This window comes from Chionomys nivalis, chromosome 10 (genome assembly GCF_950005125.1).
Source record: "Chionomys nivalis chromosome 10, mChiNiv1.1, whole genome shotgun sequence".
Classification (NCBI taxonomy): Eukaryota; Metazoa; Chordata; class Mammalia; order Rodentia; family Cricetidae; genus Chionomys; species Chionomys nivalis.
The window spans coordinates 80,141,206-80,156,593 of NC_080095.1; the positions used below are offsets into that span (position 1 = coordinate 80,141,206).

General features: G+C 42.5%; 1 protein-coding gene across 1 annotated transcript in view; it reads left to right on the forward strand.

The window, feature by feature from the left end:
- The window catches only part of Ahr (aryl hydrocarbon receptor), a 35,739-nt gene extending 24,260 nt beyond the window's left edge, over positions 1-11,479 (forward strand). Inside the window, exons 6-11 of the mRNA XM_057783093.1 lie at positions 313-446; positions 1,717-1,919; positions 2,584-2,693; positions 3,893-4,034; positions 5,269-6,547; positions 8,773-11,479. Coding sequence (XP_057639076.1) covers positions 313-446; positions 1,717-1,919; positions 2,584-2,693; positions 3,893-4,034; positions 5,269-6,547; positions 8,773-8,910 — 2,006 coding nt within the window. The 3' untranslated portion in view covers positions 8,911-11,479. The remainder of the gene's footprint in view (positions 1-312; positions 447-1,716; positions 1,920-2,583; positions 2,694-3,892; positions 4,035-5,268; positions 6,548-8,772) is intronic.
- Positions 11,480-15,388: the final 3,909 nt, after the last annotated feature.

Genomic DNA, 15,388 nt, shown 5'->3' on the forward strand with positions numbered 1-15,388 from the left:
CGTACAGAAGCGTGTGCAAGAATCAAAAGGCTTTTCCTGGCGTAAGCATTGTTTCCAGTGAAGCTGCTAAGACAAGAAAACTACAGCTAGAAATACAGACACAGTTGGCAGCAGCAGCTCAGAGATACAAGCAAAAAAGATGTCAAGTTCCACAGCACAGATTTGCTAATAAGCTTGGGCTTCTGGATTAATTTTGAAATGGTATTTTAAATTCTGAATGCAGGCTCCGGTTTAAAACGTGTCGCGGTTTTAACTATGCAAAGCCTTAGTTTCTACAGAAAATGGGAGTAGCTTGCTGCTTTGTTTCCACAGACGCTCATGGCCTCCCACAGCCACCGGCAGTCTACTTCAGCCCGGACCAGCTTCCTCCAGAGAACGCGTCTTTCCTGGAGCGGTGTTTCATATGCCGGCTGCGGTGTCTGCTGGATAATTCGTCTGGCTTTCTGGTAGTGGCAAATCTTAAAATCCCAGCTCTTGAAGTGACTTAATATGATAAAAGAAAGCAGCCTTGAGAAATTAACATTTCAGGGCCAACAAGAAGGCTCAGTTGGTAAAATGTTTGCCTTGCAAGAATGGGGACCTGATTTGGACCCCAAGGACCCATGTAAAGCTTGGCGTGGTGATCTGCACCTATAACTCAGTAGATAAAAGGAGAAAACTGGAGAATCGTGGAAGGTTATACCCAGCACCACACATGCACTCACACAGGCACACAAATTAGTATTTCGGGGTTTGGGAGTCTTCCACAGTTCGTAAAAGCCTATCATTTAAGATGAAGTTGTAGAAATTCAGTGGTGTAGCATGGCTCCTGTACTTTGAGTATTCTGAAAGAAGTTTAAGTCTAAGAATTAGCGACCGTTCTTCAGTAGGATGCCTAGCATCTGGGAGTTGTATGCCATGCACACAGGAAAAGCATGATGTATCTATGTCTGGGATAAGTGCAAATACAGCGCCACTATTTGTGGCTCCCGAGTTACCGTCTGACAGGAGTACTGTGGCAAGAGGTGACCCTGGGGAGTCACCCGGCAGGCACAGACCCTGAGCAGGACCTTCCAGCCCCAAGCCAAGAGGTGACCCTGGGGAGTCACAGGCCAAGAGGGGCTGCATCTTAAGTGTGTTTTGTTAGTGTTATGTTTTACAGTTGTTTTGCTGACCTGGCATTCGAGCTGTGTATTGAGGTGTCTTTCCTAGAACCGCTGTCTGTCGGTAGCAGAGTTAGGTGGGATTTCAGTGCACAAAGAGTTTCTTCTACTTTGTGCTGTATCAGGTGTGAGTCAGAGTCCCACAGGCTCCGAGGTCAGCTAAGTTTATCACAGCCATGTTTAAATTTTCATTTGTCTGCTAAAATCACCCTTTATCTTGGATCCCTGCATTCCTTATATAGTTTTATAAGCTTCATTTTACTGTTTTAATAAAGTTGTATATTTTTCTCAGGAAAGATTATGGCACACTATGTCATATAGGTCACACATAGTTGAAAGTTAATGCAGTGACTTAACTGCCGCTCTTTCCTTGAAGATGTGTTTTGAGTGTCTGATGTGCAAAGAGCCAGCCGTGGAGGGTGGAAATGACCAGGTGGTTTGGGCACAGAAAGGACAGGGCTCTCCTGCCATGATGCTAGGGACCAGGAACAGTCCCGAGAACCCTAGAAGAGCCAGGATGGCAACTCTGGAAATGAAACTGTGACACGCTGTTCCTTTTAATGACTTTCCTTAGGCCATGAATTTCCAAGGGAGGCTTAAGTACCTCCACGGACAGAACAAGAAGGGGAAGGACGGGGCACTACTCCCCCCTCAGCTGGCCTTGTTCGCAGTCGCCACGCCGCTTCAGCCACCATCCATCCTGGAAATTCGAACCAAAAACTTCATCTTCAGGACCAAACACAAACTAGACTTCACACCTATTGGTTGTGATGCCAAGTAAGGGAGCCTTTCACTCTCATTTCACTAAACATGTGCTTGATTTGTTGTGTGGGACGTTTGCCTTAGGTTCTGATATTATTCACTGCTATATTAGCAATTAATCATTTTGTTTCACTGTTGCCTACTAAAATAAGGTGATTTTATCAGTCTGACAAATAATCTTATTTTATATTACTTACCATACTTGTAAGAATTATTCTTAAGATGTTGGTTAATTTTACATTTTATAAAAATATTATTTAATTTTTAGCTTTAGAAATTAAATAAGTATCCAAAGTTAATTAGTTGACAAGAATTTATACCAAAGCATTTTAGTTTTTTTCTCCTTTCATATGGGAGCATGCAGTGACGTGACTTAGGCCTTGTCTCCGAACTCAGTCTGAGTACTGCATGTTTTAGAATTGTTTTATTTTATCGTCAACTCTACTGTCAGTTCATGTTTGGCCATCCTAATTTTAATGGCCTTACTCAAAAGAAGAAAACAGGCTAACACTGAGACTTCATAGCCAGAAGTAAGAAAATAAAAAGATTAAAATTCAAAGGGATGTTTCCTGTGTTTTAATATGAAAACTTTGGAAGTCAGCTGCAGCGTTTGTAGAAATAGCGAACACCCCGTGAACGTGTGGCGGTTCTCTTACAATGTGATGCTTTTCTGAAACAGAGGGCAGCTCATCCTGGGCTACACAGAGGTAGAGCTATGTACCAGGGGCTCGGGCTATCAGTTCGTCCACGCTGCTGACATGCTCTACTGCGCAGATTCCCACATCCGCAGTGAGTACTAGACCGTGTTAGCTTGTTATAATGTTTCCTGTTTCGTGTGTGTGTGTGTGTGTGTGTGTGTGTGTGCGCGCGCGCGCGCACGCATGTGCTCATGAGGTGGGCAGGGACAACTTGTAGGAGTCATTCTGTGTGTGTGTGTATGTGTGCGTGTGTGTGTATGTGTGCGTGTGTGTGTGTGTGTGCATGCACGTGTGCAGGAGGTGGGCAGGGACACCTTGTAGGAGTCATTCTGTGTGTGTGTGTATGTGTGCGTGTGTGTGTGTGTGTATGTATGCGTGTGTGGGTGTGCGTGCACGTGTGCAGGAGGTGGGCAGGGATACCTTTTGGGAGTCATTCTCTGCCACTTTGTAGATCCCTAGGCCCAAGCTCAAATAGTCAGGCTTGGTGGCAAGCGCTCTACCCGCTGATGCACCCCCCTAGCCCTCATACAAGGGGAGTTTCAGTTGTTATGAATGACAATGTCCTCACAGAACTGTTAGGATTCGTCCTGTGTGGCATTCTGTCACGTTGGTTAACCAGCTCTACCTTTTACTTCCTAAATCCTTCATGGCTGTCATTGCAGTAACATAGTGTTATGATGATTATGAAAATAACTATTTGGCCAATGAAGCTTTGCTCAGAAAATCTTTAATGGCACCATTGACTCATACATATATGTTAATATAAAGTCAGAAAACACTAAACATATTGCTCCCTGAGCCTGAAAAGTTGTAATTTTTACTTTTCTCCCAAGTGAAGCTCTTCGTGTGTGTTTACCAAAACCGTCTGGCCTACTCTTGCCATCACCCTTTTTCCCTTGTCCATGCTAAGCTTCATCTAAAATGGGAAAGCACAGCTCTGGAGAAGTGTTTCTATATCTCTCAATATGCTTACTGTGTTTAAACGTTTTCAAGATATTATCGTCATTGCTAGTTAAAGAAATAGGTCAACATGGCTTTTTAAATATTTTGCTTTATGTTTTAATTGTGTGTTTGCTGTGAGGGAGTATGTGCACATGGGTGTAGGTGAACTGAGATGCCAGAAGAGGGCGCCAGTGAGGTCGCTGGAGACCAAACTCAATTCTCTGCAACAGCAGCAAGTGCCCTTAACCAATGAGCCATTTCTTCAGCCCTGAAGAGGGGCTTTGTGGCGGGGGTTTTCTGTACTATGCTGATGTAGGGCTTAACTTTGTTTTAAATGTCTACTTTTAGTGATTAAGACTGGAGAAAGTGGCATGACAGTGTTCAGGCTTCTTGCAAAACACAGTCGATGGCGGTGGGTCCAGTCTAATGCACGCTTGATATATAGAAATGGAAGGCCGGATTATATCATCGCAACTCAGAGACCGCTCACGTAAGCTAATGGTTTTGTGTTTTTGTGAATCTTACCAGAAAATTTATAAACAATCTAAGGCAACTGAACCTATAACTAAAATTAAAAGTTAAAAGAATATATCTAGAAAGAACAGGGCAAAAGTGAGAAATGTTGAAAAACAGAAGTGACAAACTTCATTGAGAGTAAAGTAGATAAAGCTAAAAGAATCCTACTCATCTTCCAATTTAGGAGGAGATGAAAAGTCCATGACATATTTAAAAGAAAAACCTAAAAATGCTATGGTGTGCTCTCAGTGACCTGGGAACGCTGTGGTGTGCACCCAGTACACTGTGTTGTGTACCCAGTGCGCTATGGTGTACACCCAGTATGCTATGGTGTGCACCCAGTAATCCGGGAGTTTCTTACATATTCCAGAGAGGAATGTTTGGTGAAGTATTTGCACTGCAATGACTTCTCTCACATGAGAATTACTTTTCTAGGTATAGCCAGAGGTAGGAATCCTTTGACCAATAGAATTTATTAAAGAGACAACGTCTTGGAGCTCGAGGACTCTACAGTCCTGTTCCTAGAGTTGCTGGTCCAGCTTCTTTGTCTATCTCTGTCACCATAGCACCTTAGTTGTACTGTCTTTGTTAGCAGTTTCTTTGTCTGTCTCTGTCACACATCACCTTGTCTTTGTTAGCAGTTTTGAGTTGTGAATGCATGTCTTTGCTTTTGTGTCTATTTTGTTCTCATCCATGATTGTCTATGCTCTTCTTTATTCTTTATGTTTCCAAATGCACTTGAGAATTCACTGTAAATTCCCAGTAACAACAGCGAAACTGTTGGGATTTTGAGAGCATAGCTCTTTGGGGGAAGAATTAACATCTGTACAGAGGTAGTCATCAACCCATGCATAGTGAATGTTTATATTACCCATAAGAGTACATGGATGTGTTCTTCACATACCCATGTAACAAGCAGACCTCTGTCTTCATTAGTCTCTTCCAGGCTTCATTTATTGATTTTTCTATTGTTCATTTGTTTTCTATTCTATGTCTCCTGGCTATTATTTTACTTGTAATTTTTCAGTATTTATGTATTTTTCCTGTGTAGCTTTAGCTATATTTACATAACACTAGTCATGAGATAAAGTCCGTGTCCTGTGCTATCTAGTACATTTCACTTATTTTTCTTCTCCTTTTAAAAATATTTTCCTTAAAACATGTATGATAAAACTAATGCCTGCAGACATTCCTGCCCTCCCTTCTAGGGATGAGGAAGGAAGAGAGCATTTGCAGAAGAGAAGCATGACACTGCCCTTCATGTTTGCTACCGGCGAGGCCGTATTGTACGAGATCTCCAGCCCTTTCCCTCCCATGATGGATCCCTTACCAATACGTACCAAAAGTAGCGCTGATGCAAAAGACTGGGCTCTGCAGTCAACCCCGAGTAAGGATTCCCTCCACCCCAGCTCTCTTATGAATGCCATGATCCAACAGGATGAGTCCATCTATCTCTGTCCTGCTTCAAGTACCATCCCCATAGACAGCCACTTTCTCAGCGACTCTACGAGCGAGTGCGGTGGCTGGCAAGACAGCATTGCAGCAATAGGAAGTGAGTCTGTGTTTAAACATGAGCAGATTGGACATGCTCAGGACATGAACCCCACACTCTCTGGAGAACCCCCGGATATCTTTCCAGATCATAAAAATAACGACGACTTGTACAGCATCATGAGAAACTTAGGGATCGACTTTGATGACATCCGGCGCATGCAGAGTGAGGAGTTCTTCAGGGCTGACCTCTCCAGTGAGGCTGACGTCAGAGACTACGACATAACAGACGAAATCCTGACCTATGTGCAAGATTCTCTAAACAAGTCGACCTTGCTGAATTCAGCTAGCCAGCAGCAGCCTGCAACTCAGCACCTAAGCTGTATGCTGCAGGAGCGCCTGCATCTAGAGCAGCAGCAGCAGCAGCAGCACCAAGCTCAGGCCATGGAACCCCAGCATCAGCTGTGTCACCGGCTGGGTCCCGTGGCACTCCCCCCCCAAGAGCTGGGTCAGAAAGCCAAGCACATGCAAGTCAATGGCATGTTTGCAAGTTGGAACTCCGCCCCTCCTGTGCCTCTCAGCTGTCCTCAGCAGGAATTAAAGCATTATAATGTCTTTCCAGACTTGCCAGCGACTGTGGATGAGTTCCCCTACAAACCTGAGGTGGACGGCGTGCCTTACGCACAGAACTTTGCTCCCTGTGATCAGACTCTGTTACCACCACATTCCGACTGTGCACCCTTGGACTTTCCGGGGAAGGGTTTTGAACCGTCCCTGCACCCCACTACGACTAGTTTAGAGGATTTTCTCACTTGTTTACAAGTTCCCGAAAACCAAAGGCCTGGGATCAATCCACAGTCAGCCATGGTCACCCCTCAGGCATACTATGCCGGGGCCATGTCCATGTACCAGTGCCAGCCTGGGACTCAGCACACCCCTGGGGACCAGATGCAGTACAGCTCCACAGTTCAAGGCTCCCAGGCATTTATAAACAAGGTAAGGGTGCTTAGAGCTGCCTAGACCTGTCAGGCCTAAGTGTCTCCATGTTGCCTGTTACATTTACACATATTGTCAGAAACCTTCTACACAGCAAGTAGTTTCAGAACCGCTTTTACTATAGTTATGTTCGCATAACTAATTTCATTATAATTTGAATACTTTTCTTAAAAATAGGTTGATGTTAGCATAATTTAGTAGCTGCTCTCAGTTGCCACGCAAGGGTATATCATGCTCACACTAATAAGTTTCTGTTAGAGAATGTTAGTTTGTTTGAAAATGTACTGGTTCAGCTTCTAAGAATCTCTTGACTAACATTAAGTTCCTTACCCAGTTTGCTGTTGAGTGTGACTTGATTCTCAGTCCTGATTGCTTCTTCTAGAGTGTTAGCACATCTGTAGACTGCCCGCTCTCATATTTGCCTGTCCCTTTTTTAGCAGTTCTGAAAAGGAGACTAGTTTGGGTGTAAGAGTGCGGGCATCGTAGTTAGGGTTGCTCTTGCTGGGATGAATGCCACAAACAATAGCAAGGTGAGGAGAAAAGAGTTGATTTCACACATAGGTCCATATCACAGCTCATCATCAAAAACAGGAGAGGCAAGAACTCATGCAGGGCAGAAAGCTGGAGGCCGGAGCTCATGCAGAGATCATGGAGGAGTGCTTCTGACCGGCTTGCTTCCCATGGCTTGCTCAGCCTACTTTCTTATAGCTCCCTCCGACATCAGTCACTAAGAAAATCCCCTGTGGGCTTCCTCCGACAGCTCGATCTCATGAAGGCATCTTCTCGGTCGAGGCTCTCTCCTCTACTGTAACTTTAACTCAGTCAAGTTGACATCACACTCATCAGCACAACTAACTCTCTGTCAGCCTGATACAGAAAACATCACTTTTCGATTAGAACCTTTCTCATCTATTCCCAATATGCCATGTTAATATCAACATCATAATGTAAAACATAAATGACTTTAAAAGCCCCATGATCTTTACAAATTTGAACACATTAAAAGTTCAGTTTCTTTAAAATATCCAGTATCTTTTAAAAATCTAAAATCTCTTTTAAAAGTTCAAAGTCATTAAGCTGTGGGGTCCTATAAAAATCAAAATAAAATTAAATACCTTCTGACCTCAAGAGAGAAATGCCAGGGCACAGTCACAGCAACATCAAAGCAAAACCAAACTCCAGCTCTATAAATAGCGCAGTGCCCAATGTCTAGGGCCCGATCACTTCTCCGGCTCCATCCTTGGCAGCGTAACAGTTTTTCCCCTAAGATCCAGCAAGTTCCTCTCCATAGCTGCTGCTGTCCTTGGAAGCCATCCCATGCTACTGGCATCTCCACAATGCTGGGGTCTTCTGATGCATCTGGGCTGCACTGTCAGCAGTAGCCTCTCGTGAACTCTTCATGGTGTCAAGCCTCTGCTGCTTCCCATGAACCCTTCATGCCTTCAAACCCAGAGCCGCCTAGGTGACTCTTACATTACCAGGTTTGGCGGTCAGCACAAGGTGCACCCTTGGCTGCCTCTGGAACACAGCTTCTCTGTGCTCTCAGGAAGCACTTCCCAGAAGAGTCAACTTCTCTTCTTAATCACATCTAATTCTTAGCTCTGGCTGGCCTACTGTCCCATCTTTTGGGGTCATTTTCTCAATTGAGGTTTCCTCCTTTCTGATGAGTCTAACTTGTATCAAGTTGATGCAAAACCAGCCAACACAGCAAGCAAGCATTTTCCATTCTGTAACTTGCAGAAAAACTAATTAAACATGTATTACAAATGAATTTATTAAGATCATTCCCATAGTGTAACAGTATAGGAACAGCAAGAAACATTTTGAAACCCAGAACTGAGCAAGAGTCCTGGTCTCTGAAATGCAGTGGAGAAATTCTGGATATCATCAGCTCGCTGACTCCGGGTGCCTGATTGGAGTGATGGCAGGACAGAATAACCCTCTGGTACCCTGTCATGGGATTCCATTCAGGTCCCAAGACAGACGAAGTGAACCATTGTTACAGTCTCTGTGCTGTCTTTAACTTATCTCATAGGATTAAGGGGGAATCCTGATTTTCTCAGTGTGTGTGAGCATTTCTCTGTATGACTTGAATGGTGAAGGGTTGGGCCCCGAGCGTCAGTAGAGGGCTGTAAGTGTAACGACACACAGATGGAAGGGTCTAGAATATGTTTTTGAGGTGTTTAGAGGCTTGTAACAAGTGGCTCTGCTGTTTTTGTTCTCAGTTTCAGAATCAGGGAGTGTTAAATGAAACCTACCCGTCCGAATTAAACAGCATCGGTCACTCCCAGCCCGCGCCTCATCTTCATCACCCAGCAGACTCCAGGTCTTTCCCTGATGTCACCCCAGGTGGATTCCTATAGCTTCAAGCCCAGGAAGAAGATACTGACACAGTCCACATTGGGCTTCAGCACTTCCAAAGCAGATTTTAATCTCTGTGTTTAGAAAAGGAGTTTAAAAAACGTTATCAGTCACCTATAAAATGGGAAGGTCCTTGGGAGTCTAGGAAGAGACCCCATGCATTTACAAAGCTTTAACACCTCAGGGTGCACAATGCTCACTGCGGAGAACTTTAGGGTTCTGGAAAGTTGAACTTCTCTGCTCAATGACTTCAGCCAGAAAAACAGCGGGTACTTTGAGCTTTGGACTTCAGGATTCTTGTTAGTATACCAAATACTGAGTTACAAGACTGATCGATTTCCTATATTTTTAACCTCTGTTTTTGTCTTGGATGTTAAAATAAATGGTTTGGTGCTTTTATCAAAAGAAAAATCTCAATGTTTTCCTTCTACACTGTTAATATAAGTGCCTCACATATTTTTCTGTCTACCTGTAACACAATAGGGTGTGTATTTTATACAAAATATCTTTATCTTTTTTTGAATTACTATTCTTTCTGCACACAAATATTACCGGCATTTCTTAAAGCCCATCCTTTTTTATTAATTCAGGCATGTGTTTGCTGCACTACTTGTGCCCTTTCTTCAGATAAAGGGCAATGATGACTGAGAGGTGACTATTTATTATGTAATATACTTGCTTCTGGACTTTTGATGTTTCTCTGTGCCTTATGTTGCAAGATTTGAAAATAACATGTTACCAAACTTATTTAATTATTATGTAAATGTTGAGACAGTAGCACTTACATGTTAACAGTGTTTGCCGAGGCGTGGCATTCTGAGAATGCCACCGTTGGCTTTCACAGAAACCTCTGTAATGGTAAGAGAATGTCACCATGTAAAATGCTCATGACAGCCGCACTCCCTAGGCTGCCCCAAAGGGAAGCAGAGTTTGTCTAGCTCCTTCGTTCAATTAAGTAAAGCACTCATTTCATGACGTATAAGTTGTCTTTAAAAGCTATGTTGGGTCTGCAGTCCTTTTTGTTATATTGACTTTATAAATTTCACTTCTTATACTAGTGAAAGGTATTAGTTTTTCTCATATTTGAGGAGTGTTAAGATTGAAGATGCCGTGTTTGGTGCAAGGTATTTTAATGAATGAAATGAAATGGTGCATTGTATAAATGTAACGAACAAATATTCTGTAAAATATTTTCAGTTTTCATTGAAGACTAGTCCTTACCTCATACGCATATTTTTCAGTGTATCGTGTTAAGACATCAAATAATGAATTGAGGCTTCTGAGCTGGTGTTAAGATAAAGATAATTTGCTCACTTCCGTACATTGTTTATATGATGTAACCTTTGCTCCCGATATGACAAATTCATCCCGCTGCCAAATATCCTGTGGTCAGTTGGGTTAAAGAAAAGAAAAATGCTAATGTCTGTCCTTGTTTCTGTCATTTACCTAGATATAATATATAAGGACATGGACCTGTTTTTCACGTATTGTATAAAAGTATGATGATTTCCCAAATTTAGGTGTGCTATTAAAATCCAGCTGTGGTTCTCAGTCTCCAGGGCTTCGACCTCTCTGCGGTCAGACAACTCTTTCACGGGCATCGCCAAAGGCCATCAGAAAACACAGATACTCACATTATGATTCATAACAGGAGCAAGATTACAGTTATGAAGCAGCAAGGAAAATAAATTTATGGATTAAAATAAATAAATTTATGGTTGGGGAGGTCACCACAACATGAGGAACTGAATTAGGTCACAGAATTAGAAAGGTTGAGAACCACTAAAATACAGGAGCTCTTATTTTTCTTTTAGAAAATTAATGCATGTAAACATGGCTTCAGGCAAAAAGTAATCTCTCAATTCTATGCATTTTCACTCAAATTTCTGAATCTTAGGATTAAGCATTGACAAACAACCATCTAAAACATTTCACAATTTGCTTCGAGCATGGGATATCACTAAGGATGTAGACCAATGGCCTAGATTAATGTTCCATTTTCATGTTTAAACTTTTTATTAAAAGTTGTCATAGAAACCATTTTGTCAGTCTCTTCAACATGTTAACAAATGGTCAGTTAAACAATACTTTGGACATTGTAAGCATGGTGCATTTAATTACACACTTATAAAACTGAAAGTTTTCAAAGCAATATTGTGTATGTTTACCCATTTAAAATAACTCAAACATCTGAGAATAATAAAATCCCATTAAACAGAATGTGCATTTCTCTGTATTGCTAAATGCCAAACAGAAGGAGTGTTTAAAGCAAAGCTGGACTGAGGGATTAATGTCTCAGTGAAATGCACACCTAAGGCTGTGTGGACGTGTGACTGGAGTACCTACACACCCGAACACTTGCCAGTATGCCATTGTATTAGCCTTGCAGTTGTTACTATGCACAAGCTATCTGGTTTCAGTGTGAATAGATTTTAGGTTTACATGGCTTCCCGCTACTCTTCAGACCATTATTGCTGACATATGCTATGCATAGATTGTTGTGTAAAGTATGATTTATAATGTCCTTAAATGCCAAAGAAAGTGTAAACAATGATATGTGATAATAAAATAACCACCACGTATGAATGATGTTTTCATGCACGTTCTTCTTTCTGTCTGCATGAGGGAAGCGGGTCCCTGTAGCCTCACACGATCGCTTGGTGGACGTAGCCTTTGTGGGAGGTAAAGTCATTTGAATTTGATCTGAGCAACTTCAAACTGAAAAGTGACATCCCCAACCACTAGTGTGTTATGTTGGCGGTCACGCATGACAGTGAAATTGCTCAGTGGACCACACCCCGAGGTTTGGCTAGCACACTCTGTGATGTGATGTGATGTGTGCTATCACATGTCTTACTGTATATCACAGCATAGTCTACTTGGCGATAATCTTTCTGGTCTCAGTTCACACACTCACTTCATTGGCTTCCTTAACTGTGAATGATTCCAGCTTACCACGTCTCACCAAGCCTGCTGACCCAAAGGTGTTGGCCACTCCAGGGACCTGGGTGGTAGTTATGATTCCTGTCTTACATTTTGCAGGTGACCTTGCTTCCAGTTTCACCAATAAAATCTGTAGCCTCACCCACTGTTTCCCTATACCTTCATCTCTTCCACACGGCCAATACATAGGAGGAGAGGTTCCTAGACCTGACCTTGTTTTTCTATTCTTTGGAGTTAAAAATAAGCCTCTAAGCTTTCTGACTTTAACTTTCTGACTTCTGTAGATCTCCCTGTGGACAGGTTGCCATCCAGCTTGGGAAAGCGTGGTCCTTTTTGCCCTTAATTTGTTCTCTCTGCCTTATACAAAAGTTCCCCCACTCTCCTCAGCCCTGCCAGCTCTTGAGTCTCCACTCACTGTCCTTTCTCATCAGCCACTCTTCTGTCTGGATAAGTCTTGGCTCCAGTTTCAGCTCTCTGCGTGTTCACACATGCTGCAGCTCTTCCCTGTATGAGCTGTATCCCCTCCTGTTTCTGTCTGACTCACACGACTGACCTTCATCATCTCGATGCTCTCGATTGTAAGTGACTTCCAAATAATGGTACAAAACAGCAGAAACACAGTTCATGAAAAACTTACACACTTAGCGATGAGGAGACCAAGGCCAAAGAGTTACCGTGGCATTGTATTCAGGGACAAGGGGTGTCTGAGTCGACATGCTGATGAAGAGCAGAGTTGCTAGCTATCCTGCACAAGGCTTTCCTCTTTCTTCCATTCCACCTGATGCTTATTTTTTTAATCTCATGTACATCCCCCTGCGGTAACTTTAATTATTCCCTTTTTATAAACTTCCTCTTTATTCCTCAAGTTTGTTGAAATGGACAGACGTTTCTACATTTCCCTCCTGCAAGGTGCACTGGGCAGTGATATGGCCAAGAAGCCATTGATGGAAATCCTGGAAGTTACAACTTATTCTTTTCCTCTTCAACAAAAGCTGATAGCTGCGTGGTGGTGGCTCAGGCCTGTAATCCCAGCAGTCAGGAGGCAGAGGCAGGCAGATCTCTGTGAGTTTGAGACTAGCCTAGTCTACAGACTGAGTTCTAGGCTAGCCAGGGCTACATTAAAAAACAAAAACAAAACAAAACAAAAAAACCCTGTCTCAAAACAGAACAAAGATGTCAATAGGAATAGGTAGATATCTAGATAGATGGAGATAGATAGATGATAGATGATAGATAGATAGATAGATAGATAGATAGATAGATAGATAGATGATAGATAGATAGATAGGTGATAGATAGATAGACAGACAGACAGACAGACAGACAGACAGACAGACACAGATGATAGGTAGATATAGATAGACAGACATAGATAGATAGATAGATGGTAGAGATAGATATGTATATACACACATACACACAGACATATATATATTTTTTCAAGAAGAAGGTTGGAGAGTTAGAGGGGAGAGAGAGGAGAGGAGAGCAGGAAGTTAGAAGACACTTTGTTGATGCTGTTGAAGATGTAATGCCAAAGAATTCAAAAGGGTCGAAGAAGCTAGAAAAGACAAGAAAGTAGCTCCCCTAGTGTTTCTGGAAGTATCGCAGCCTTCTCGATGCCTTCATTTCAGAGCTAGCAACCTGTGGGCCATGACCCCTTTGTTCATGTATCAGATATTCAGTTTATAACAGCAAAGTTATAGTTATGAAATAGCAGTGAAAATAATATAGTTATGGGTCATCATGTGAGGAGCTGTATTAAAGCGGCTTACACTGGGAAGGCTGAGAGCCACTGCACTCATTCTGTTAAGGTAGCATTTGTATTGTCCTAAACTAGTACATGCAGTCATTCACTGTAGTAGCCACTAGAAACCAACACAAGTGGTTCAGATTTTAAGGAATGGTGCAGTTGGAATGGAAACGTCTCCATTTCCATCATTTCTGTAGAAAGAGTTGTTCTGTGCGTTCTCCCAGGTTGCAGTAATGCTGCTGTTTCAGAGAACAGCCAAGGAGGATTGGTAATGCTTCCTCCCCTTCTTCTGGTCCCTATGGACCAAGAAAAGAGATTATACCTTAGGAGTGAGTTTGTGGTGGCTGGGAGGCTCCAGCAAGGACCTGTGGGAGAGCATGCTGCAGCCTTGCCTTCTCCAGATGTTTGCCTCCTGTCGGAAGTCAGGAAATGCATCGCTCACAGTCACACATATGGTTCTAAGGCAGGGTCTTAACAGTGTCTGCTTGATGCAAATCACCATACAAATTGGCCCGACTCCCAGAAGGAAAATGGCCATCCTGAAGTCGGTTAGACATTTATGCCCAAATTGCCATTTATACAACTTCAAGGAGTTTTATGCATTTAAAATTAACACAGCTATTTGCAGGGTAATTTTGTCACCCAGCAACTAAAGTGCTTGTGTATGAAAAAAGGGGTTTGCTTGTTTCAGACATCCATCAGGATATTATCACCTCATGGAGTCCAAGGGAAGCCCATTACATGGGGACAAGTCACAAAGCCGTTAAAATACTGTCCTTTTATACACACTGCACCAGATAGTAATCCCGTGCTTGATTTACACACAAATTTCAACTCCAGTATTGGAAATGATTCGATTATTAGACAATGAGGTCAGTTTATAATCCTGTTGTTTTCTCTGTAGTGTCTTGATACCTCGGTTGACTGTGGGTAGCAGAACCAGAAAAAGCAAAACCTTGAATGGGGGTTCTTCTTTATTTCAGCACGCTTTTTTGTGGTGGGACTCAATGATATCTGAGACACCGATTTAAATACATGCCTAACTCAGGACAATACAGTTTTCCTCAAGGATTTTACACTGGATCCCACTCAGCTTATTCTTGAATCTATTGAATAATTATCCCTCTGTTTAATGGCATTAAGGTTAAAATATAAGCTGACGTTTAACTGAAACACTCTTTTTAAAACATAGAAGTGTATTATAAACATTTTAGAATGATTCAGCTATGTGCCAAGTTTCAGGTTTCTCTCCCTGATTCAAATAAAGTGTGAGTTAAGGATAACCCACAGGGCACTGAAAGGCAGCTTGCTCTTTCCTACGTTCATCTAGAAACTGATACATGTCTCGGCACAAAGAGAATCACAAAATTCCTCTGTGTGGACCAATAAAAAGACCTTAACTGCAAAAAGGACATTTAGAGAGACCTAGGAAATTCTCAGTTAAAACAAAAGTGTTGGAATGTTTGCATAATAGACTCTTGATTTCCCTTGAATTAGCAAACTGCACTTAAACATCCCCAAGACTCAGGGAGCATCCCCAAAATAAAGGACACAAAGAATGTGGGAGCTGGGAGATGGGGAGGTAAAGGGAAGTGATGTCTTCTGGGGACCTCGGGGCTGTGAATCTCACGAATTTCTCCACAGTGAGGCCATCTCTGCAATTCGCTCTCCAGAGGAAGACATGGACTTGCAGGTCCCTCCTCAGAGCTCAGAACTCGGGCTGTTTTGAGCTCCCTTAATGCCCAGCCCTTTGTGGCCAGTCCTTTTGTTTCCAGCTGATCTTACTT